Source organism: Hyperoodon ampullatus, assembly GCF_949752795.1.
Source record: "Hyperoodon ampullatus genome assembly, chromosome: 7".
NCBI classification, from domain to species: domain Eukaryota; kingdom Metazoa; phylum Chordata; class Mammalia; order Artiodactyla; family Ziphiidae; genus Hyperoodon; species Hyperoodon ampullatus.
Genome location: NC_136920.1, coordinates 83632968 through 83660244, shown reverse-complemented (window position 1 = coordinate 83660244; position 27277 = coordinate 83632968). Strand labels below are relative to the sequence as shown.

General features: G+C 42.1%; 1 protein-coding gene across 3 annotated transcripts in view; it reads right to left on the bottom strand.

Annotated features, from left to right (window-relative positions):
* OPCML (opioid binding protein/cell adhesion molecule like) overlaps positions 1–27277 on the bottom strand; it is a gene marked incomplete at both ends in the record, with an annotated part of 1078949 nt that overhangs the window by 211137 nt on the left and 840535 nt on the right. For all 3 annotated transcript variants that reach the window (XM_079709168.1, XM_079709170.1, XM_079709169.1), the window contains one exon: positions 10998–11230. In XM_079709168.1, the coding sequence (XP_079565294.1) occupies positions 10998–11230 (233 nt within the window). The remainder of the gene's footprint in view (positions 1–10997; positions 11231–27277) is intronic.

Genomic DNA, 27277 nt, shown 5'->3' with positions numbered 1-27277 from the left:
TATAAATTAATTGACCTGAACACAGTTGCTAACTGGTCATTAATGTGTGCTTGCTGGCCAATCAGGGTGTGTCATTGATGCCATCATGTTGATTGCAGCAGGCTGGTGGTGGGGGGTGCCCTTTTAGCTGCCTGCCAAGCCTGCCCTCTGGGCCATCCTGTTTGGGGTGATTTCCAATGTCACTAGAAAACGTGGCTGTGTTGGATCTTTCCCCTGAAGCTCTAAGTTACAGAATTTTAAAAAAGGTTTAGCTAAGAACTTCTTTATTCAGTAGAAATAAATGCTTTTGGTGCCTGCCTGTATGGTGATCTGTCCTAAGCATGGGGAGAAGGTAATAAATCCAAGGTGGATGACACGCTTTGTGGTATGGTCTACAATAACTTCCAAATTAGAACATTTGCCATTATTTTCATGGATTAGTAACACTTAATATAAATTTGTTAAAGAGCTATCTATATGGTCTTGCCAATTCAGATTGCAATCCCTAACCTGTGACCATATTAAAAATGATAGAGCCAACTCTGGCTCTTGCTTTCAAGGAAAAATCTAGGTGTGGGAAAAAGTTAGATCCACCAATAGCTGAAATATGAAATGAAAAGTCACAGGTAGCATAAGGAAGTGCAGGTAAAGGTTTGGAATTCCAAAGAAAGCCTTTGGCTTTGGGGATTTAGCCACTCTAAAACTGTACTGTTCAATATGATAGCCACTAGCATGTGTGGCTATTTTTAATTAAATTAATTAAAATGAAATAATACTGACAATTCACTAGCCACATCTCTAGTTCTTTTTGGGGGGGCGGGGGTTCGCAGGCCTCTCACTGTTGCGGCCTCTCCTGTTGCAGTGCACAAGCTCCGGATGCACAGGCTCAGCGGCCATGGCTCACGGGCCCAGCCGCTCCGCGGCATGTGGGATCTTCCCGGACCGGGGCACGAACCCATGTCCCCTGCATCGGCAGGCGGACTCTCAACCACTGCGCCACTAGGGAAGCCCACATGTCTAGTTCTTAATAGCCCCTTATGGCTAATGGCTACCATGTCAGACAATGCAGATATAGGACACTTCCATCATCACAGAAAGTTCCATGGGACAGTCCTGCTCTAAAGTGTCTGTAGAACTTGGATATCCAGAGAAAAGAACATTCAAGACAGATAGATTGTTTGAGAAATGGAAAAGAATGCAGGGCACTGGGGGCGGAGGTTTTACAAGGACAAGCTTGGCTAAGTTCTGTGTAGGATATAAAAATGGAAGAATAGAAAGTAACAGTGAAAAAGGAGGTCTGACCTTGAACTGTTGAGCACTTGGAAAAGTGATCTAAGAGGTTTTGACTTACTGTATTCTCAAAAGGGAGTCATTGACATTACAAGCAGGAGGAAGTGACATGATCTGGTGCGTGCATCAGGAATATTTAGACAACAGTGTTAAAATGAATTATAAAGACCCAGAGACTGAGGACGGGGTAGCAATTAGGACGTGGCAGTGAAAAGCCACCAGAGTGTAAGATGCTGCACTTTTATGGTGTGGTTGTGGGAACAGAAAGAGAATGACTTTATTGGACATGACATCTGCTTTGATAGAGAAGCAAGAGAGAAAGAAAGTCAACGCTTAAGCCATCGTTTTATACAAGGCTGGTGTGTCCATGAATATAAATGTGAATTAAAAGAGGAGGAACAGGTTTTGGAGCAAAGAAAAGTCCAACGTGGGACACGGTGAACTATGTATGGGCCACCCACCTTGAGGAGTTCAGGAAAGAATCGGAAAGAAGAGACTAGAATTAGGGAAGACATTAAGAAGTAGACATGTAGATTTCAGAGTCACTGATGCAGACTTGATATTAACTCCAAGGAGGAAGTCATAATCACAAAGACACATAAAGTAGGAGGAGAGGAAAAGGTTTAAGGAGGACAGATCCTGACTGCAAAGATATTAGACTGAAGTCCTCTAAGCAGAGATAACCTGACAAGGCAAGCAGGCGCCCTGTAAATGCACAGGTGTGTCAGTCTGGCCTGAGACTTATTTAAAATGGAGGGAATGAAGAGGACATTCCACGCAGAGGCTAAGTGCTGGCTTTCCCTACAGACTAAGCAGAGCTTGAATCACGGCTCTGTACCTCTCAGCTCTTGACCTAGGGCAAGTTCCTCAGCCTCTCTGAGCCTCAGTTTCCTCATTCAAAAAATTAGTAAAATGCATCTCACCCTCTTGGGTTAATGGGGAAATAGAATTAGATCGTGTCTGTAAAGTGACTGCTATGCTTGGTACTCAAGCATGACAACCACGGTTTATAATTATTCTAAGACACATCTTTGACTGCTTTCCTTGTGATTATTTTACTTCACTTCTATTGCTCTTCAATTTCTGAACCTATAGAGGAGAATGATTAGTGAAGAGAATGATTAGTGAAGACAATAGTCAAAGGCTTTTTGATACCTTGATGAGAAGCCAAAGTAGGAATAAGTACAAATGATAGGTATTGGTGCTAAGACACTGTGTTTCAGGTAAAACTTGTTAACAAGGGGCTCACAACCAGGCTTTGGAATACAAGTCAGACTCTTCACATATGTGTCTACGTGCTGCATGTAGGAAAATGTCACCACTCTAAATTCACAGATTACTCTGATGCTAAGCCATGACTATAACTAAACCTGTGGGTGGTGAAGTTTGAAATCTTAGGTGGGATTCTGACTACATGAGGGTCATGATGAACTTTAAACTATTGGGAGAATTTATGAACATTTACTAACTTACCCTTCAAAAGTGTGACTGCTTCCCCTGCTGACAGCACTGGGAAAGCTCTCTTTGTATTTACTTGTGCTGTTGACAGATGAGGCTCTTAGGACACAAGCTGAGATCACCATGCAAATTGACTAGAACATAACAGGCATTTCATTTCCCCCTGCATCTCCACATCAGTTATGGTTTTGAGAACAGACTTCATGACTGTTCTGTTTATTTAGTTCTATTGCAAATAAGGCAAATGACAGCTCCAGACCCCACCACTTCTCTTTCTGGCTCCTGTATGTATCCCAAACCAGGTGCCAGGACTGACAGCACCATCTTGGATCATGCCAAGAGTCTCTGCTGAGGCCTCCAAGCAAGCTCATGCACTTTGATGCACCCACTCAAAGCCAGGAATCTCACAGTACTGTTGCCCTCTTGGCAGACAGGGTCAAAGCATCTTCAGCTCTGACTATGAGTCCATCAGATTTTGCGTTGGTCTCATTCAGCTTGGAACACTGTTAACTTTTGCTATTCCTATAATTAAAAGTTTATAAGTGTTAAAGGAGGAATTGAGCAGACATCGTCCAGCCCCTTACTAGAGGGAGGATGGACCTGCATATTTAATGGAGAGAAGGATGGAATTCCAGGGGCCACAAAAGAAGTAGTTATGAAAACTGCAAAAGCTGTGTGTGTGTGTGTGTGTGTGTGTGTGTGTGTGTGTGTGTTATAATTTTAGTTTCTAAGCAGAGCAGAACAAAGCCCCATATCTCTCCTCACAATAATGGGAGTAGAGGCTTGATAAAAGGAGAAATATTCTTTCGACAAAATGTGTTTCATACAGGGTTGTCAGCAACTAACTACACATGATGTCATGAAAGACATGATAACCTACAGTATTGGGGAGAGGTGAATACTACTTCGATTTCAGCTACAGGACATGTCAGATTCAGACAATGTCTGAGTAACACAATCTGAGGGAAGGGACAGGACAGTTGCACGGAGGGTGTGAGTGTGGGTCTCATTCCAACCCCGAAGCCAGGCTAGAGGGAGCCTGCAGGGGGACACCCTTCTTGTGAAGGATGACTCGTGAAGTGCCTTCCTCGGCTGGGTACAGAGGGCATTTTGAGGGCACCGACTTCAATCCTGATTCCTTCTAAGTTGTAATTGCTTTCTTAGTTTACCCAACCCTGAAATTAGGAATCTTAGTATTATATATACACCATCGGATGTGGGTTGTGGAGTTTACAAACATCACGTGAAGCAGGAAAGGAAAGGATGTCTTTCATATATATCTGTTAATAAACACACATACACACACACACACAGGATTAAGATTAAGGTGTGCATATGTGTACCTGAAGGAAATCAATTCCATTCAATTGTATTCTTCACCCCAGAATAAGAAGCCAGGAAGGGAACGTCCCAGAGACACAGGTCCGGGTGTGAGGAGCAGAGCTCAGGCTGGGGAGGGAGTTTTCTGACACCCAGTCTTGATCTTTTCCACATTCCCACCCTGCCTCTGTGAAGAGCAAGTGTGATTATAATTTAAAATAGAGGCCGAATAAATTAAATTTATTTCAGGTTGACTGCCTGCTTTTCTTTAGGCCCACAATTATGCATGTTAATTTAAATAATTATTTAAAGATTATTTGGGAAAAGAGGGGAAAATAGCAGAGAAAAAGAGGTGAGTAACAAAGGAAGGGTTAGAAATAGGTAGGTCCGGGCTTCCCTGGTGGCGCAGTGGTTGGGAACCCACCTGCCGATGCAGGGGACACGGCTTCGACCCTGGTCCGGGAAGATCCCACATGGTGCGGAGCAACTAAGCCCATGCGCCACAACTACTGAGCCTGCATTCTAGAGCCCACGAGCCACAACTACTGAGCCTGCACTCTAGAGCCCACGAGCCACAACTACTGAGCCCGTGAGCCACAACTACTGAAGCCCACGCACCTAGAGCCCATGCTCCACAACAAGAGAAGCCACCACAATGAGAAGCCTGTGCACCTCAACGAGGAGTAGCCCGCGCTCGCCACACTAGAGAAAGCCCACGCGCAGCAACGAAGACCCAATGCAGTCAAAAACAAGTAAATAAAATAAATACATTTATTTTTTTTAAAAAAGGAAATAGGTAGGTCCTTTCAAAAGTGTGTCCTGTGGGCAGGTGTGCCTCCCTTACCTGCTGGGATGCTCCACCAGGTGCCCGGCCCCCATCCACCCCAACCAGCCTTAGCCAGGCCCCCTCTACTCCACAACCAGCTTCTCAGGAACCACCCTTCTCAGTAGCACCTCAGAACTTCTATATTTTTTTCACAAATAGTAACATCCGCCTGCCCTTTTACTTAGCTATGAGTTAGCAATCTGGCCTGTGAACACAACACTGGGTCTAGAATTAAAACCCCTTCATTGGAGCACTACTGACAATCGTCAAGACATGGAAGCAACATAAATGTCTATCAACAGATGAATCGTTAAAGAAGATATGGTACATACATACAATGGAATATTAGCCATAAAAAAGAATGAAATAATGCCATTTGCGGCAACATGGATGGACCTAGAGATTATCATACTAAGGGAAGTAAGCCAGACACAGAGAAAGACAAATATCATATGATATCATTTATATGTGAAATCTTAAAAGAATGATACAAATGAACTTATAAACAAACAAAAATAGACTCACAGACACAGAAAACAAACTTATGGCTACCAAAGGGGAAGGGGGGGAATAAATCAGGGGGTTGGGATTAACGTATCCACACTACTATCTATAAAAGAGATAACCAATAAGGACCTATTGCATAGCACAGGGAACTCAATATTTTGTAATAACCTGTAAGGGAAAAACTGTATATGTATAACTGAATCACTTAGCTATACACCTGAAGCTAACACAACATTGTAAGTCAACTACTCAAGTAAAACTACAACTCCTGGTGTTAAGGGGTGCTTCACCACTTGCTAGCCAGTGTAAGTTGGACAAATCACGTCAGCTCTCTGAATCTCAGGTTCTTTTCTTGGAATGTGGTGATTTTCTGTTCTGTCTCCCAGGGCTTCAATGAAGAATAATCAGAAGAGATCATGCATGCAGAGGGCTTTAACTGTGTGTGTTTTGATAGCTTTTACCTAGAGACAAGCCTAGTGAAGGGAATTTAAACCTTTTAGTGGCTCTATCATCTTTGGGCAAGTTTTTACTCTTTCTGAGCTTCAGTTTTCTTATTTGTAAGATGTGACTATGGTGTAAACCTTTCAGGGATGTTGTGAGGATCAACTGAGATCAGTTTACACTCAATGTGCCCAGTGCAGAGGTTGGCTGACACTCAGTGAAACCTAGGGCTGGACTGGGTGGAGAATCAGACTTCTCTACCTGCTAAACTAAACCTTGGGTACCAAGTAGTCTCACCTGAACTGACTCCAGGCTCAAAGCCCCAAAGTCTTTGAAGACATAGAAATTGCATAGGCTTGTTCACATCATTCATCCTTTCTAGCCCTTTGCCTAAAATTGGGCTTAGCAAGAATAGTTTGCTCCAGAAAGGAAGTGTCTGGCAGTAAACAGATTTTTGGACTAGCCTAGAGAGCAGATAGAGATACCAACAGCCAAGGAGAAAGGATGCCAGGTCTTCCTGTCTATCGCTCCCTGACAGTGACAACTACTGTAACGATATCCATACATTCCAGAATGCTGAAGAGTTCATGACAATCAGAGTGACGATTAGATTCTGGATTCTCAAAGGGCCAGCGTTTTCAGTATGTACATAGGGGAAAGAGGTAACATTTAGAATGTGTGTCCCTGGAGGGATGAGCTACTGGTAAATTAATTATCTTCTTCTTTGCCTCTCCCTCAGTCTCTCTCCATCATCTTTTGGGGCTCTGGCACCCCACTCCTGCTCCCCCGCTGCTCATTTTCTTTCTTGAGTTTTGTCCACAATTTCTGCTAGTACAGTGAAATATCAGTAGCAGGAAAAAGAGGGAAAAAAGAAAGGATAACTGGCAAATTCCCATGGATCTAGATTAGAGGAATCACCTTGGACGTGGTTGGCAGTGGTGGGGGAGGGGTGGCCTATGCTGGAGGCACACTGTGCATGGAGTTGCATGGCTGGGGTACAGACCCAGCACAGCTGCTGACTCACAGGGCACCCTGGCCAGTCTCTTAACTTCTGTGAGCTGCAGTGATCTCATGCAAAATGGAGATAACAGTCACTGCCCTGAAGCCTCCCAGGGCTTGTTGTGAGGGTCACATGAGCCAAAGATTGTGACCAGTGCTGTAAAGTACTAAATAAACACACGGAAGTCATGCAATTGCTGTTAGAACATATCTCTTGGCTTGTCACATGGAAGACCTCATCCCTCTAAGGACCTTTTCCCAATTACTGGCCACTCCAAGTCATCTGGCCAGCCTGACTCATCCCCTGCCCCTATCTGCCTGAAGGGACTTTATGATCACTGCCTTCTTATGCCATTTCATTTGCTGTATCCATCTGTCCTGTGTTCATTTTACAAACATTTGCTGAATGCCTAGGAACCCTCAGACAGTGTGCTATGTGCTGGAGCTCCTGCTGTTCTCAAGTAGGAAGAGTTAATCTCACAAAACTTACCTCCTCTCATGCTAGTAAATTCACGATAAATCTCAAACAAACCCCTTCTTGTCTTGAGTTACACCTGTTTCTTGGTTCTATAACACCTGTGTAATGTCTGTGTTTTCTTTATCCCTAAAGCTCACAAGCCTAACACTTTCCTCTCCCAGCGGCTCAGGATCCTAACTCTGCAATCACTAGTGGGAACATCTAACATTTCCCCAAACTCAAAAAGGGAGGTGATATCCTTTTAATTCTTCCTATTTCAAGATATTGGGATTAATCCTCTCAATTTCCCTTGGATGATACCTCTTGAAGGAAGCTTCTCCATTCCTACAGGGAGACCCACAATCTGCTGTCCTCACACCTTCTGAGTGATGGGCATGACCTCTTGCCCATCCCATGCCTCCATCTCCTTTATGGCACTCCCTCCCACACAGGGCTGCCAGATTGGTTTTCCTGCCCTGACTAATCTGAGCCCCTTGTTCTGGATTTCCTTAACACCTCGGTACACAGTCACAGCCTCACCGTCACACACCAGGGACACAGTCACAGCCTCACCGTCACGCACCAGGGACACAGTCACAGCCTCACCGTCACGCACCAGGAACACAGTCACAGCCTCACCGTCACACACCAGGGACACAGTCACAGCCTCACCATCACGTGGCACCTTAAAGTTATCCCTTCAGTGGCCAAGATGTACCTTGGGGACCAGTGATGCTATTTTAACAAAAGCAGCTTCTTCCCTTAAAGAGAAGGACTAGGAAACTAATCCCATCAGATATGTAGAAAGGCCTTATAAACCAGGAAAGGACAGGCTTTGAGGTAGTGTTAGAGCAGCTCTCACTTACTCACTTTGCAGGAGGAGGGAGCAACAAAGCCTAGACCCGTGGGATTGCCCTTCTGCTAATGACACTTGTCTGGCAGAGGTGATGAGATTGTAACATTCTCAAATGGACAGAAGATAAATACCACACACACACACACACACACACACACACACACACATATGCAGATAGACAAGTTGCAGCTTGGAAATTTTTCAGTTTTTCTCATTGCAAAATCAATACCCATCAGCAGTTTGAAATTAAAGGCAGGATTAGACCTCAGTTTTATACATGCCTTATTGTATTCCAAAAGCTTTCTACTCGGTCAGATAAATCTTCTTTAAGAGGATTAGGAAACTTTCATTATCTTTAACCTGAACTAACACTAAGTCTGAAAAATTAATCTATAGACTGGACAAAAGCCGATAGCTGCTGGGAAAGAGGAGACTTCTGGGCTTTTTTCTAATTGAGCCGCAGGGTCTCAGCTTCCACCCACTGGAAACTCAACTGATTCCCAAAGGAAGAACAGCTCCCTGAGCTCCTTATTTTAGCCTCTCAGTAAATGTAAAGCCCAGTCTGCTAAGGTTTCCAAGAGGAGGTGCTCCCCTTCCTCCTCTGCCCTCCTGATCTTCGCATTGGATTGCCTGGAGCTACAGAAGTTGCTTGGCCTAAAGCGTGGAGACTTGAGGACGTCACCTCTGGGATGAAGGGCTCCACTGCCCTGCTTCTTGCCTCTTCCCAGAGTCTTTCTGACCCAAAGCTCTGAGGCCCCACTGGCTTTCACATCCAGCCCCAGGAATTACTCCAAGCTTTTTACGAAGAACATATCCCTGAAGCTCTGTGCCACAAGCCCTTTATGGCCTGTATTGGCTTCGACACGCTTACACAGTCTGTCTTCTTCCCTGAAAAGTGATAGCCTTGCTCTGCTTGAGTCTGTTTCTGTAAAGGGCCTGACAGTTCTTTTTTTTCTTTCAGTGACGAATTTCCTGAATTTGAAGATAACGCTGTTGTCAAGGCCACGGAGGCGCCACGGAGGCGTCACTTCCCATGCCGAGAATTTCTGCTCCTCTGGAGCCAAGCCCAGGTGGCAGGCGGGTGGTGAGAGCTTGAGTTCCCTTGTTTTCTGCAGACATCCCCGCTCATCTCAGGCGACTGATCCCAGTGAGGGTCTCCACCAGCCTCTGAGGAGAAGCATCAGCCGTGACACTTGTCTTTATCTCCAGATGGCAGGCCGTCTTGTAGCTTCCAAGCAGATCATCCCCAAGCCATACCCCTAGTGGGACATGGATGGAGAACAGACACAGCGGAGCACGGGTGTCCTCGTGTAGCAGGCAGATGTGGGAGTCTGGGAGCGTGTGGCTGAGAGAAGGGCTTAGAGGTTGAACGGAGGCGATGTTTCAGCACTATGGCAGCACCAGGGCTGGGAGCCAGGGCTGTAGCAGACAGACCTCTGGTCCAGCTCAGGCCATTACCACGGTGGGCAGAGCCAAAGCCTCAGATGCTCTGCTAGCAAAGAGCTGTTCCAGACAAAAGAAAAGAATGGCCACCTTGATTTGCACACGTGACCAAAGCATGAAAAGACTCTAACCCCTACTCAAACTTCCCATGAAAGCATCTGAAATGAGCAAAATTATATTTCTTAGAAAGGCAGGAATGAGGGAATCCATATTAGCTAAGCAAGAATACCATACACATTTCAGAAACTGAAAAAAAAAATAAAACCCATTGGATCAACTGCAGATGGGATCTGATAAAAGGCAGTTACTGACACTAAGTCACACACAGGGACTCTTTCTGAGCTCAAGGCATGGCTACAAGACATCAGCATAGGGGACACTGAGAAAGGTCCACTCAAACCTCTCCTTTGGTGGAGGAAGGATATGTCATAGGGGGATGGGAGCTAATCTGCTCAGCACCTCATTGCTACCATGAGTGGATACCTGATAGAAATTGCTTTACATAGTGATGGGGGTGTTGGTAGGGGGCAGTTCGACATAAGGTCATTTGTAGAGCTGCCTTGTTTTAAGATGGTTCCCCAATTCTCTTGACTGCTCTCTGCATGAGTTTTTAATTCTTAACACTTAATAGTTGATATCTGAGATTCTGACATTTCTTCAACCCCATTTTTCTCTTACAAAGTAAAATTCAAATGAAAAACTCTTAACTACTATGCCTGGGTTATACTAATTCAGACTTTTACGGGAGAATGGGAGAGAATGTTAGGGATTCCCCCCTTTCAATTATATAGATTTATTTCCAACATAGACCTGGAGATAACATTTTGACTAATATCCCTCTTGACCTCAACACCGTTGTGGGGCTAAAAGGGTGTACACGGACTCAGCAGCAATGCCAGACAACACTCAGAACCCCTCTGGTACAGACACAACCACCAGCTATGCAAGAACAGTCATATGTCACATGATTTCACATCAATATTATTAACCTTTTATCATGAAATAAGCCTCTGAACAATAAAAGGCGCGGAGAGTAGTACCATATCCATTTCTTAATATATCTTTTCCCAACTCCAGAGTGCTAAGTAACTAATATCTATATAATATAATATAGTATAACATAATAGATATTTCTAATATATCTTTTCCCAACTCCAGAAAGCTCAACCAGCTCAAACATGCCAAACAACCTATTAATGAGACCAGAAGGACCAGAGAGAAAATGGAGAAATTCTGTAAAGATACTCAGTAGTTAGTCAAGACCCCAGCAGGTGGAAGGAATCCAGGACAGACACTCAGTCTCCGGATTCTACAGAGGAAACGGCCTTTTGTGTCTTTCTACAGGAGTAGAAGGACAAGCTGAGATCATGCTTCCCCTGCATCACTGAGGGGAACGTGAGCCCCCTGGCCAGGCCGCCTACCTTGCACGATGAGGTGCACCCGGGAGGTCTTGGGGTGGTTGTCCGTCTGCACGGAGCAGGTGTACGGGCCCTCGTCGTACACATCCACGTTCTGGATCATGATGCTGTACTGGGTTGGCGTGTTAACCAGGATGATCACGCGAGGGTCTATGGACCACTTGTCGTTCCCGGCATAGAGGATGGTGCTGCGGTTCAGCCAGGCCACCCGGGTGACCCGGTCATCTATGGTACACCTGTGAGTGAGGGCCGGGGAGGGGAGGGAGGGAGAGAGTGTTCAGAGATTCTGTTATAAACACAGCTGTTGTCATTCAAGGGGTAAATGAAATAACATAGCCCAGTGCTAAAGGGAATGAATTATTGATAAAACCTCCTAAACAGAGGGAAACAGTGGCCTGAATCCTCCTGAAGAACCGATGCTACAAAATCATTTCTATTTGATTTAGGAGCATATTATGTGAATATCTTTGCTGTATATTTGCTTTCCATCTTATTTTTTCCCTTAGGCTTCTATGAAAATTAGTTTATATTTCTCGAGCACAGTTACCACCTTGTGGGAGAAGTGGCCCAGGGCCAGAGGGGAGACGGAGTGCATCAGTATTTCAAGTAGGTCACAGATAATCCACACAGCAAATGCTTAACTTGTTGTTAAGTCAAAACTTGGACATATTTACCTCCAGACCTCCCTCGTGTCCATCATCTCCTGTACCCCTAAGCCGCCCAAAGCCCTCCAACTGCAATTGATATCACAGAGTCTGGAAAGTCATGGTACAATGCCAGCAGTCTTTGAGGCAGTCATGGCTACCTCTTAAGATTTCAGGAGAGGGAAGGAGAAAGTGGCTAAGCAGACCACTACCCCACATACCCTAACCTACTCTTCCCAACGGTCAGAGGCTATGAATGGAGGCTACGAGCAAATGGAATTTGCTTGTCGGTGTGTATGACCTGCAGGTTATCAGGTTTAATGCAGAAATAGATACAATAGCCAGGACATGGAAGCAACCTAAATGTCCATTGACAGAGGAATGGATAAAGAAGATGTGGTATGCACATACAATGGAATATTACTCAGCCATAAAAAAGAATGATATAACGCCATTTGCAGCAACGTGGATGGACCTAGAGATTATCATATTGGATTGGCCAAAAAGTTCATTTGGTTAGTGAATTTACATTGTTCGATAAAATTCTTGGTGAAAATGAAAAATATATCTTTTATTTTTACTTAAAACCGAATGAACTTTTTGGCCAAACCAATACCAAGTGAAGTAAGCCAGACAGAGAAGGCAAATATAAGATATCATTTATATGTGGAATCTAAAAAAATGATACAAATGAACTTATTTACAAAACAGAAACAGACTCACAGAAAACAAACTTATGGCTACCAAAGGGGAAAGGGGGGGATAAATTAGGAATCTGCGTGTAACATATACATGCTATTATATATCAAATATATAAACAACAGGGACCTACTGTATAGCACAGGGAACTATTTATTTATTTATTTATTTATTTATTTTACAACTTTATTGGAGTATAATTGCTTCACAATGGTGTGTTAGTTTCTGCTTTATAACAAAGTGAATCAGTCATACATATACATATGTTCCCATATCCCTTCCCTCTTGCGTCTCCCTCCCTCCCACCCTCCCTATCCCACCCCTCCAGGCGGTCACCAAGCACCGAGCTGATCTCTAGCACAGGGAACTACACTCAGTATTTTTTAGTAACCTATAAGGGAAAAGAATCTGAAAAAAATACATACGTATGTATAGCTGAATCATTTTGCTGTACGCCTGAAACTAAAACAACATTGTAAATCAACTTCACTTCAATAAGGAATAAATTAATTTAAGAAATAAAAGAAAAACTAAGGTCATCTTGTCTCCTCCACATCCTTGGGGCCCTAGCTTCACTTTCTGTGCATTTTTATTCCTTCTACAGCAACTGTCTATTTCCCTTATGTGGACTAAAGCCTTAATGGGCCCTCTCTGCTCCCCACTTTCGAAAGCATTTCTTAGGAAAAAAAATATGATAAACACATTCATTCACTCTCAGTTGCAAATCACTGATACGAATTAACTTGCCAACTTTCTTAATAACAGCTGTATTTCCATGAAGATTAAATCCCTGTTTGAATGACTCCTAAAGGTTAAATTCCTACTGTACAGTGTGGCCAGCCTGGAAGTAGATGGTAAACTGGACAGAATGAAGGGTGTTGTCTCCCAGACCCTGGAACCACACACACCCAGGTGATAGTGCAGACAATATGCTTGCTTTTATTTTGGTCAATTACGTAACCCTTTGCACATTTTAAGTTGACATAATATTTTTAAAGTTTAGGTAATAGTTGCAAAGGATGCATTTTTGGTCTGTGGAGATTATTCACATTTTAAAATTAAAATGTCATAATGTTCCTTTATATATATCTCTATACGAATTTAAATACCATAGCAATTTGATACTCATGATTGTCTACTTTAAAAATTCATGAACAAGCCCTTTTTTAACAGTCATAAGATGTGCATTGCTCCTTTTCTAAACTTGAACTTGTGTATCTATTATATATCCTCTGCAGGATTTTATCCTGATATAATATTTCAAGCATATTTTATGCTTGAAAATCTTTTATTGATCAGCTATCATATTTATTTGCAACAATATATATAAAGTATAGAGATTGAAATTTAAATTTCTTTCATGCTCTGTGACCGTAAAGCTCTGAATAATATTTTCTTTTAGAATGAGTTATCATTACAAGGATAATATTGATAAAATAACATAAATATACTATACATGTGGTTAAGTAATAATTAAACATAAGAAGTAAACTTTTACTGGAAATATAGCTCTCAATGGGATAGATGAGGCTTTTCTGTTTATTATACCATCGATAAATATCATTATACTAGAATGAGAGCTCAGGATCAATTCTATTCCTATTTTGCTTTGAAAAAAAACCAAGTTCGCATAAGCAAGGAGATAGAAATGAAAACCTTGTATAGCAATGTCACTCAATTCTTTGAACCTCTTCCAAGATATATGCCAAAAACCACATAGTAATATAGCTTCAAAAATTATTTTAATGATCTCACAGCTGACAATTCAATTAATTCCTCCTTCAATTTCTTTTAAAGCAATGAATTGGAAAATACCTGACTTGCAAAGGGCTTTGTAACCCAGTATTAAATTCATTCAATTTCTCAGTATCTGGACAGTATACTGCTAACATTTTACTAGGCCTTATCAAATGACTATTAAAGATGTGTTATTCTGTCACTTAGAAGCACTTTGTTTAACCCAATTCGCTGAGAAAGGTGGGGAAAATTGAAATACTGTTTATTTTAATACGCCAAATCACCCTGCCCTCTGTCAGAAAACATCTCTATCTCTCTGGATTCTAATTCCAAGATAGAGAAGGTACCAGTTTTGCCATGACTTTATTACTGAAGAAAAACTGTGCCATTTCCTTCAGGACTTCTCTGCTTTACTTTGGTGGGACTCTCCCTCAAGACTGATACTCTGTTTGATGACAGATTGATAATAGTGGTGGAGGTAACAATGAAAGTAAAGGAACATTCTTTCCCAGACAATTAAAGTGGGATCAATCAGAAAGGACAACCAGAACTACAACTCAAACACAGGTCTTTCTCAGGCAGATCCATTTTAGGACATTTTAGATCTTGAAAATGTACTTCTTTAGATACATTTCCTTGTGTAAGACCTACAACTGCAGGTTGGGGGTGAATTGCACCAGTTCAAATTGCTGCAGGGTCTGGTAGGGGCTGACTTTGAGGCAGGACAGTCCAAATCTACCCTCTGGGCGGCACAATGCCCTGCCACACAGCCCTTGGAAAGCCTTGTGTACCCCTCGGTGGACGTACCCCGGATGGATGACTAAGGTTCAATTCACCTTCTCTCAAGCCTGGGCCTCATTAGTGGGAATCGAAAACACATAGAGGGAAGTAAGTCCATCTCTCTAATGGGGTAGAGCTGCTTCACTGAGTCTACACAACCCTAGAACCTAACAGATGACAAAGACACTTAGCAGAAGGATTCTGTCAGTTGAGGACAGTTATCTGCCTCTTAACGCTTCTGTGCCTCAGAAGAATGCATCCTTTCAGGGCTTCTCGCTTTCCTCCATCACGAGAGGGCCCTTTCACCGTCCTCTGAACAGCAGGAAGAAGAGCTCAGAAAAGGACTTAACATTATGTTTAAGTATTGCTCCAAACCCCGCTCCTGCCCTGCTGGCTGTGGCTACGTCTTGGACTCTCTTTAACCAGAAGCCCACGAAGGAGGGTTTTTAATGTTAAATAAGGGGAAGCCAAGAGGAAAGTTAAGAAATATTAATGACAGCTTTCCAATTTCTTGAAAACCCTTTCAGATATTTAAAATTCGTACATTCCAAGCTAACCCTGCCTACTGGCCCAAATAAAATAGAACTCATGGCACCTCTACTGGAACGTCTACAATTACACAGTGAGTTTTCTGTGCCCAGCACAGTTTAAGAACCTTCCATATATTAAATCACTTGATCCCATGGCTACCCTTTGAGAGACGCTCTATCACTGTCCACATTGTACAATGAGGAACAGACAGAGCGGTTCAGGTCTCCTAACATCCAAGGCTGGCACCATTGTAACCGAGCAGGACCCCATGGGGCCTTCCTAGGACAGGCCTTCCCCCAGATCCTCTGCTTTGCTTCTCTCTGAAGTACCTAGATAATAGTGTTTGATGCACATTTCCTGAGTTGTTTTGCAGATGTAAACCTATCCCCCTCCAACAAATGGAAGATGTTAACTCCTTGGCAACCTTGAGCCCATAGCACCAGGCCTCCTGGAGCCTAAGGACAGATAATGTGAATCCCTGTGACACCACCCTGCTGCCTCACCATCAGACAGTCGGAGAACTGTGCACAAGCTGATCATAAACTTTTCTCTGCTCCAAACTCCGAAGTTTCAGTTTGTTTGGCCTCACTGTGTGCTGGGCACATGATCTTGTGTCAACATCATCAGGCAGGGGATTCAAACCTGGGCAGCCTGGCACGGGGGTCCCTGTACTTCAGGGTTTCTTCTTAATGATAATAATAAAAACAAGGGCTTGTGGTTTGAGAACCCAAGTTATTAGGCCAGCCAGAATTTCCCTCAAAGTTATGGTACTTATTTAATCTTCTCATAAGCGACACAACAGCTTTGGGGAACAGGAAGAATACTTGGAAGTGATTTTTTCACATCCATAAACCACCTCTAGCTATGTGTGAGGAGAGGTGTGGAGATAAGAATAAAGAATAAAGAGTAAGGGAGCTCAGGGGAAGATGGAGGAAGAGTAAGATGCAGAGATCACCTTCTTCCCCACAGATACACCAGAAATTCATCTACACGTGGAACAACTGCTACAGAACACCCACTGAATGCTGGCAGAAGACCTCAGACCCCCCAAGAGGCAAGAAACTCCCCACGTACATGGGTAGGGCAAAAGAAAAAAGAATAAACAGAGACAAAAGGATAGGGACGGGACCTGCACCAGTGGGAGGGAGCAGTGAAGGCGGAAAGGTTTCCACACACTAGGAAGCCCCTTCGCGGGTGGAGACTGTGGGTGGCGGAGGGGGGAGCTTCGGAGCTGTGGAGGAGAGCTCAGCCACAGGGGTGCGGAGGGCAAAGCGGAGAGATTCCCGCACAGAGGATCGGTGCCAACCGGCACTCACCAGCCCGAGAGGCTTGTCTGCTCACCCACCGGGGCGGGCGGGGGCTGCGAGTGGAGGCTCAGGCTTCCGTCAGAGCGCAGGGAGAGGACTGGGGTTGGCGGCGTGAACACAGCCTGAAGGGGTTAGTGTGCCATGGCTGGACGGGAGGGAGTCAGAGAAAAAGTCTGGACCTGCTGAAGAGGCAAGAGACTTTTTCTTCCCTCTTTGTTTCCTGGTGCGCGAGGAGAGGGGATTAAGAGCGCTGCTTAAAGGAGCTCCAGAGACGGGCGCGAGCCACGGCTAAAAGTGCGGACCCCAGAGACGGGCGTGGGACCATGGGGCTACTGCTGCCGCTGCAAAGAAGCCTGGGTGGGAGCACAGGTGACTGTCCACGCCCCCTTTCTGGGGAGCCTGTGCAGCCCGTCACTGCCGGGGTCCCGGGATCCAGGGATGGCTTCCCCGGGGGAGCACACAGCACCCCACGGGCTGGTACAACGTCACGCTGGCCTCTGCCGCCGCAGGCTCGCCCCGCCTCCGTACCCCTCCATCCCCCCCGGCCTGAGTGAGCCAGAGTCACCGAAGCAGCTGCTCCTTTAACCCCGTCCTGTCTGAGCGAAGAACAAACGCCCTCTGGTGACCTACACGCAGAGGCGGGGCCAAATCCAAAGCTGAGACCTGGGAGCTGTGAGAATAAAGAAGAGAAAGGGAAATCTCTCCCAGCAGCCTCAAGACCAGCAGATTAAAGCTCCACAATCAACTTGATGTACCCTGCATCTGTGGAATACATGAATAGAAAACGAATCATCCCAAATTGAGGAGGTGTACTTTGAGAACAAGATTTATGATGTTTTCCTCTTTTCCTCTTTTTGTGAGTATGTATGTGTAGGCTTCCATGTGAGATTTTGTCTGTATAGCTTTGCTTTCACCATTTGTCCCAAGGTTCTATCCGTCCATTTTCTTAAAATTTTTTTTAATAATTATTTTGTATTTTAATAACTTTACTATATTTTATCATACTTTATTCTATTTTACTTTATCTTCTCTTTCTTTTTTCCTACCTTCCCTCCTTCCTCCCTCCCTCCCGCCTTTCTTTCTTTCTTTCTTCCTTTCTACTTCTACTAATTGTTTCTTTCTATTTTTTCTCCCTTTTATTCTGAGCCATGTGGATGAAAGGCTCTTGGTGCTGCAGCCAGGAGTCAGTGCTGTGCCTCTGAGGTGGGAGAGCCAACTTCAGGACACTGGTCCACAAGAGACCTCCCAGCTCCACATAATATCAAATGGTGAGAATCTCCCAGAGATCTCCATCTCAACACCAGCACCCAGCTTCACTCAACGACCAGCAAGAGACAGTGCTGGACACCCTATGCCAAACAACTAGCAAGACAGGATCACAACACCACCCATTAGCAGAGAGGCTGCCTAAAATCATAATAAGGCCACAGACACCACAAAACACACCACCAGAAGTGGACCAGTCCACCACAAAGACAAGATCCAGTCTCATCCACCAGAACACAGGCACTAGTCCCCTCCACAAGGAAGACTACACAACACACTGAAACAACCTTAGCCACTGGGGACAGACACCAAAAACAACGGGAACTACAAACCTGCAGCCTGCAAAAAGGAGACCCCAAACACAGTAAGATAAGCAAAATGAAAAAACAGGAAAACACCCAGGAGGTGAAGGAGCAAGATAAAAACCCACCAGACCTAACAAATGGAGAGGAAATAGGCAGTCTATCTGAAAAAGAATTCAGAATAATGATAGTGAAGATGATCCAAAATCTTGGAAATAGAATAGACAGACTGCAAGAAACAGCTAACAAGGACCTAAAAGAACTAAAGATGAAACAAGCAACGATTAAAAACACAACAAATGAAATGAAAAATACTCTAGATGGGATCAGTGGCAGAATAACTGAGGCAGAAGAATGGATAAGTGACGAGGAAGATAAAATAGTGGAAATAACTGCTGCAGAGCAGTATAAAGAAAAAAGAATGAAAAGAACTGAGGACAGTCTCAGAGACCTCTGGGACAACATTAAATGCACGAAAAATTGAATTATAGGGGTTCCAGAAGAAGAAGAGAAAAAGAAAGGGACTGAGAAAACATTTGAAGAAATTATAGTTGAAAACTTCCCTAATATGGGAAAGGAAATAGTTTATCAAGTCCAGGAGGCATAGAGAGTCCTATACAGAATAAATCGAAGGAGAAATACGCCAAGACACATATTAATCAAACTGTCAAAAATTAAACACAAAGAAAACATATTAAAAGCAGCAAGGGAAAAACAACAAATAACACACAAGGGAATCCCCAGAAGATGAACAGCTGATCTTTCAAAAGAAACTCTACAAGCTAGAAGGGACTGGCAGGACATATTTAAAGTGATGAAGGAGAAAAACCTGCAACCAAGATTACTCTATGCAGCAAGGATCTCATTCTGATTTGGTGGAGAAATTAAAACCTTTACAGATAAGCAAAAGCTGAGAGAGTTCAGCACCACCAAACCAGCTTTACAACAAATGCTAAAGGAACTTCTCTAGGCAAGAAACACAACAGAAGGAAAAGACCTATAATAATGAACCCCAAAAAATTAAGAAAATGGGAATAGGAACATACATATCGATAATTACCTTAAATGTAAATGGATTAAATGCTCCCATCAAAAGACACAGATTGGCTGAATGGATACGAAAACAAGACCCATATATATGCTGTCTACAAGAGACCCACTTCAGACCTAGAGACACATACAGATTGAAAGTAAGGGGATGGAAAAAGATATTCCATGCAAATGGAAATTAAAAGAAAGCTGGAGTAGCAATTCTCATATCAGACAAAATAGACTTTAAAATAAAGACTATTAGAAAAGACAAAGAGGACACTACATTATGATCAAGGGATCGATCCAAGAAGAAGATATAACAATTGTAAATATTTATGCACCCAACAGAGGAGCACCTCAATATATAAGGCAAATACTAACAGCCATAATAGGGGAAATCGACAATAACAGAATCATAGTAGGGGATTTCAACACCCCACTTTCACCAATGGACAGATCATCCAAAATGAAAATAAATAAGGAAACACAAGCTTTAAATGATACATTAAACAAGATGGACTTAATTGATATTTATAAGACATTCCATCCAAAAACAACAGAATACACATTTTTCTCAAGTGTTCATGGAACGTTCTCCAGGATAGATCATATCTTGGATCACAAATCAAGCCTTGGTAAATTTAAGAAAATTGAAATTGTATCAAGTATCTTTTATGACCACAATGCTATGAGACTAGACATCAATTACAGGAAAAGATCTGTAAGAAATACAAAGACATGGAGGCTAAACAATACACTACTTAATAACGAAGTCATCACTGAAGAAATCAAAGAGGAAATTAAAAAATACCTAGAAACAAATGACAATGGAGACACGACGACCCAAAACCTATGGGATGCAGCAAAAGCAGTTCTAAGAGGGAAGTTTGTAGCAATACAATGCCACCTTAAGAAACAGGAAACATCTCGATTAAACAACCTGACCTTGCACCTAAAGCAATTAGAGAAAAAATAACAAAAACCCCCCAAATTTATCAGAAGGAAAGAAATCATAAAAATCAGATCAGAAATAAAAGAAAAAGAAATGAAGGAAACAATAAAAAAGATCAATATAACTAAAAGCTGGTTCTTTGAGAAGATAAACAAAATTGATAAACCATTAGCCAGACTCATCAAGGAAAAAAGGGAGAACACTCAAATCAATAGAATTAGAAATGAAAAAGGAGAAGTAACAACTGACACTGCAGAAATACAAAAGATCATGAGAGGTTACTACAAGCAACTCTATGCCAATAAAATGGACAACCTGGAAGAAATGGACAAATTCTTAGAAATGCACAACCTGCCAAGACTGAATCAGGAAGAAATAGAAAATATGAACAGACCAATCACAAGCACTGAAATTGAAACTGTGATTAAAAATCTCCCAACAAACAAAAGCCCAGGACCAGATGGCTTCACAGGCAAATTCTATCAAACATTTAGAGAAGAGTTAACACCTATCCTTATCAAACTCTTCCAAATATAGCAGAGGGAGGAACACTCCCAAACTCATTCTATGAGGCCACCATCACCTTGATACCAAAACCAGACAAGGATGTCACAAAGAAAGAAAACTACAGGCCAATATCACTGATGAACACAGATGAAAAAATCCTCAACAAAATACTACCAAACAGAATCCAACAGCACATGGAAATGATCATACACAATGATCAAGTGGGATTTATTCCAGGAATGCAAGGATTCTTCAATATATGCAAATCAATCAACGTGATGCACCATATTAACAAATTGAAGGAGAAAAACCATATGATCATCTCAATAGATGCAGAGAAAGCTTTCGACAAAATTTGACACCCATTTATGATAAAAACCGTGCAGAAAATAGGCATAGAGAGAACTTTCCTCAACATAATAAAGGCCATATATGACAAACCCACAGCCAACATTGTCCTCAATGGTGATAAACTGAAAGCATTTCCACTAAGATCAGGAAAAAGACAAGGCTGCCCACTCTCACCACTCTTATTCAACATAGTTTTGGAAGTTTTAGCCACAGCAATCAGAAAAGAAAAGGAAATAAAAGGAATCCAAATCAGAAAAGAAGAAGTAAAGCTGTCACTGTTTGCAGATGACATGATACCATACATAAAGAATTCTAAAGATGCTACCAGAAAATGACTAGAGCTAATCAATGAATTTGGTAAAGTTGCAGGATACAAAATTAATGCACAGAAATCTCTTGCATTCCTATACACTAATGATGAAAAATCTGAAAGTGAAATCAAGAAAACACTCCCATTTACCATTGCAACAAAAAGAATAAAATATCTAGGAATAAACCTACCTAAGGAGACAAAAGACCTGTATGCAGAAAATAATAAGACACTGATGAAAGAAATTAAAGATGATACAAATAGATGGAGAGATATACCATGTTCCTGGATTGGAAGAATCAATATTGTGAAAATGACTCTACAACCCAAAGCAATCTACAGATTCAATGCAATCCCTATCAAAATACCACTGGCATTTTTCACAGAACTAGAACAAAAAATTTCAAAATTTGTATGGAAACATAAAAGACTCCGAATAGCCAAAGCAATCTTAAGAATGAAAAACGGAGCTGGAGGAATCAGGCTCCCTGACTTCAGACTATACTACAAAGCTACAGTAATCAAGACAGTATGGTACTGGCACAAAACCAGAAAGATCAATCAATGGAACAGGATAGGAAGGCCAGAGGTAAACCCATGCACATATGGTCACCTTATATTTGATAAAGGAGGCAGGAATGTACAGTGGAGAAAGGATAGCCTCTTCAATAAATGGTGCTGGGAAAACTGGATAGGTACATGTAAAAGTATGAGATTAGATCACTCCCTAACACCATACACAAAAATAAGCTCAAAATGGATTAAAGACCTAAATGTAAGGTCAGAAACTATCAAACTCTTAGAAGAAAATATAGGCAGAACACTCTATGACATAAATCACAGCAAGATTCTTTTTGACCCACCTCCTAGAGAAATGGAAATGAAAACAAAAATAAACAAATGAGACCTAATGAGACCTAATGAAACTTCAAAGCTTTTGCACAGCAAAGGAAGCCATAAACAAGACCAAAAGACAACCCTCAGAATGGGAGAAAATAGCAAATGAAGCAACTGACAAAGGATTAATCTCCAAAATTTATAAGCAGCTCATGCAACTCAATAGCAAGAAAACAAACAACCCAATCCAAAAATGGGCAGAAGATCTAAACAGACATTTCTCCAAAGAAGATATGCAGACTGCCAACAAACACATGAAAGAATGCTCAACATCATTAATCATTAGAGAAATGCAAATCAAAACTACAATGAGATATCATCTCACACCAGTCAGAATGGCCATCATCAAAAAATCTAGAAACAATAAATGCTGGAGAGGGTGTGGAGAAAAGGGAACACTCTTGCACTGCTGGTGGCAATGTGAATTCGTACAGCCACTATGAAGAACAGTATGGAGGTTCCTTAAAAAACTACAAATAGAACTACCATATGACCCAGCAATCCCACTACTGGGCATATGCCCTGAGAAAACCATAATTCGAAAAGAGACATGTACCAAAATATTCATTGCAGCTCTATTTACAATAGCTCATAGATGAAAACAACCTAAGTGTCCATCATCTGATGAATGGATAAAGAAGATGTGGCACATATATACAAAGGAATATTACTCAGCCATAAAAAGAAACGAAATTGAGCTATTTTTAATGAGGTGGATAGACGTAGAGTCTGTCATACAGAGTGAAGTAAGTCAGAAGGAGAAAGACAAATACTGTATGCTAACACATATATATGGAATTTAAGGGAAAAAAAAGTCATGAAGAACCTAGGTGTAAAACAGGAATAAAGACACAAACCTACTTGAGAATGGACTTGAGGATATGGGGAGGGGGAAGGGTAAGCTGTGACAAAGTGAGAGAGAGGCATGGACATATATAATCTACTAAAAGTAAGGTAGATAGCTAGTGGGAAGCAGCCGCATAGCACAGGGAGATCAGCTCGGTGCTTTGTGACCGCCTGGATGGGTGGGATAGGGAGGGTGAGAGGGAGGGAGACGCAAGAGGGAAGGGATTTGGGAACAGATGTATATGTATAAATGGTTCACTTTGTTATAAGGCAGAAACTAATACACCTTTGTGAAGCAATTATACTCCAATAAAGTTGTAAGAAAAAAAAAGGATAAAGAGTAAGAATAAAGAGTAAGAATAAAGATAAAGAGCAAAGGAACACCTGAAAGACAGTAGAGGAAAGGTGTGGCTTCCAAAGCATCATGTCCAGCTCCGCTGAATATGCAACGTGGGATTATGGTGCTCGGATTGGTTTCACAGTTAGGGGAAACCCATGCCTTAAAGCAGTGTTTTTCAGACTTTGCTATGCATCAAAATCACCTAGAGAGGGCTTCCCTGGTGGTGCAGTGGTTGGGAGTCTGCCTGCTGATGCAGGGGACGCGGGTTCGTGCCCCGGTCCGGGAAGATCCCACATGCTGTGGAGCGCCTGGGCCCATGAGCCATGGCCACTGAGCCTGCGTGTCCGGAGCCTGTGCTCCACAACGGGAGAGGCCACAGCAGTGAGAGGCCCACGTACCGCAAAAAAAAAAAAAAAAAAAATCACCTGGAGAGATTTTTAGACCACGGATCGCTCAGCCCACCTCCCAAGACCTTCCATTCAGTGAGCTGGAGGTGGGCTGAGGATATGCCTTCCTAACCAGTTTCCAGGTGAGGTCGGAGCTGCTGGTCTGGGGACTGCCCTTTGAGAACCACTGCCTTAAAGAAACAAGACAAAAGACACACAGGAATTCAACTAAGATAACAAAGTCTTCCTGAAAAGTGAAATTGGCCAGCTTTCTTGTTTTTGTTTGTGGTCCTTATTTTGTTCTCATTTTTATATTTTGCCTCTGAAAATACAAAACTAAAAAGTGCCATGATTCACACAACAGTATTTAATGAGTGTCTAATGTGTACCAGGTGATGTTGTAGGAGCTGAGATGCCTGAAAGAGGCAGACAAAGGTCATGCCCTTTGAGGCTACAATAAAAGCACCTAAGTAAATAGGTATATTATTTTCGGAAAATGGTAACTGGTGAAACTGATAGCAGGGCAAGGAACGGAGAGTGCCGTGGGGATTGGGAGCATCCTTGGCAGAGAGACAGTACTCAGGAATGCCCCACTGTGCTTGCTTGCTAGATGCTGATGTTTTTATCATCCTAAATCTGAATGCAATATGACGCGTGTCTGAAAATCAAGTCTGCATTAAAAATAAATGTCACATACACAGATTAAAAATAAATCTCACTTACACGTACAGATAGCTGCAGGAACATTTAGATAATCTGGAAAGCTGGAGAACAAGTCTTGGAAACCAGCCTAACAAATGGTGTGTCTCCTTTACAGATAACTTTATAGATTCTGTGTTCAAAGAACTGACAATTGGCATTTTGAGAAACTGAAGTTAACTAGAAAATGCCTTGGTATTGGGATAATACCTAAATTATATCTCATGCCCCTCTGCCTTCATGAATAGTACACAGTGGCAGATAGAATTTAATCACTAATACAGACACATTGGTCTATACCTCTTTGTAATGTGATGGTGTTCTTCACAGAATTTACAACACTGGATTTAATCATATACATACTTATCCGTTAGGCTGTAAATAACTGTCTCAGTAGTCTTCACTTTGTATCACCAGCATTTCCTACAGTCCACTTGGGAGCTAGTAGGTGATCCACATATACTTATAATGATTAAAAGATGTTGGGACTTCCCTGGTGGTGCAGTGGTTAAGAATCCACCTGCCAAAGCAGGGGACGGGTTCGAGCCCTGGTCCAGGAAGATACCACATGCCGCAGAGCAACGAAGCCCGTGCACCACAACTACTGAGCCTGCGCTCTAGAGACTGTGAACCACAACTACTGAAGCCCGTATGCCTAAAGCCCGTGCTCTGCAACAAGAGAAGCCACTGCAATGAGAAGCCCGTGCACCGCAATGAAGAGCAGTCCCCCCTCTCCGCAACTAGAGAAAGCCCACACGCAGCAACGAAGACCCAATGCAGGCAAAAATAAATAAATAAATAAATAAATAAATAAATAAATAAATAAATAAATAAATAAATTTTTTTAAAAAGATGTAATATAATGCTTTTCAAACTGACATAAAAAGAACCCACATAGGATTATAGCTAATGATACTGTATCATATCCTTGAAATTTGCTGTGAGAGTAGATCTTAAATGTTTTCACCACAAGAAAGAAACAATATGTGATGGGATGGAGGTGACAGCTTATTCTATAAATATAATCATCTGGCAATAAATAAATGCATCAAATCAACATGCTGTACACCTTAAACTTACATGATGTTATATGTAAATTCTATTTCAATAAAGCTGGGAAAAAAGGACCCACATAAGGTGAAGTAGATGTCCTTGGAGATACATGTATGTGTGTATCTCTCTATGAGTCTTTGTAAAAAAATTTTTATTGGAGTATAGTTGATTTACAGTGTTGTGTTAGCTTCAGGTGTATAGCAAAGTAAATCAGTTATACATGCATATATATCCACTCTTTTGTTTTTAGATTCTTTTCCCATATAGGCCATTATAGAGCACTGAGTAGAGTTCCTTATGCTATACAGCAGCTTCTTATTAGTTATTTATTTTATATATAGTAGTGTGTATATGTCAGTCCCAGTCTCTCAAGTTATCCCTCTCCCCCTTATCCCTGGTCTATGAGTCATTTACACACACAAACACACACACAAGGTCCACAGGTCCTCTGCTGTAGTTTTTAATTCACTGTTTTCATTTTTATAATACTCTGTACAAATATCACATATGCATGTTGTGGATGTGGTCTGACCACAGTTAGATTTCAGTGTTTGGGCTTGTGTCTGTTAGTACAAGGGCATCAGTGAGTACTTCTTTCATTGTCTGAGGCTAATGAGAAACGTATGAGGTAGACTCACAGTGTCAGCAAGGCGTCCCTGCCAAGGAAAGCTGCGTGATGCCAGAGCAACGGGGGTCCCCAAAGTTGCAGTGAACCCAAGTGGAGGAGAACTTAGGCATCAAGGGACACATGCTGAAGTCAGAGGAGTCCTTACAGCAGTCAGCACCATATTCATACGCAACTCGGAAATTAATTTGAATAAAGCATCATCTGCCCCACTGATGCTGAAGACTTTAATTTTGTTAGTTAATATGTGTATGATCTATAATTTTAGATTTTTGAGTCATAGAAGGGTATAAGGTTAAGGCATTTATATCTAGTTTCATGATTTTATGTACTTAACATTTTAAAAATAGTATTACCACTGGGAATCCCTGGTCACCGTGTCTCTGCCCACCCCTCTCCCCTACCTGAGAAAATGATCTTCCAGAAAGTTGTCAAGTTAAGAAATGCTGAAAAAGGTAAAAGGGTTGAATGGTAAAACCCCAAAATGCATTTCTTTGAATTTCATTTTTAAATTTACCCACAATATTAGTTTTGGGTTTTTTTGCTTTTGTTTTGTCAATTGCCTTTTTTTTAAAATAAATTGAGAGTTAACTGAATTTCAGTTAAAAACCTTACATGTATCAAAATATATTAATAATGCTAGTTCAAAAAATGGGGAGAAGGCGATCTTGCTTTAGAGAATTCAAGGACCAATAATAAAGGAACGTTTTAAAGGCAAGGAGAGGAGAGAAGAAAAAATTTAAAATTTTTAGACCAATTCCTAAGGTATGCTAAATTGCACAAATCTGTTCTCCTGGGAAGCTTTAATGACTCAGTTATTTCCTGAGTTACAAATACAGCCAAGTCTAGAACATCAAGAAGAACCCTAAGTTACATAAGGGGAAAATTTTATGATTCAGAGAGAGTAATAACTCTGCTAGAGCTAATATGTTGGGATAGGGTCCTGGTGGAGAATATATAGGAGAGCCTCTGCAGAGGATGGGGTGGGGTCAAAGCTGCTTAGAGGGTCTTCAGGAGTG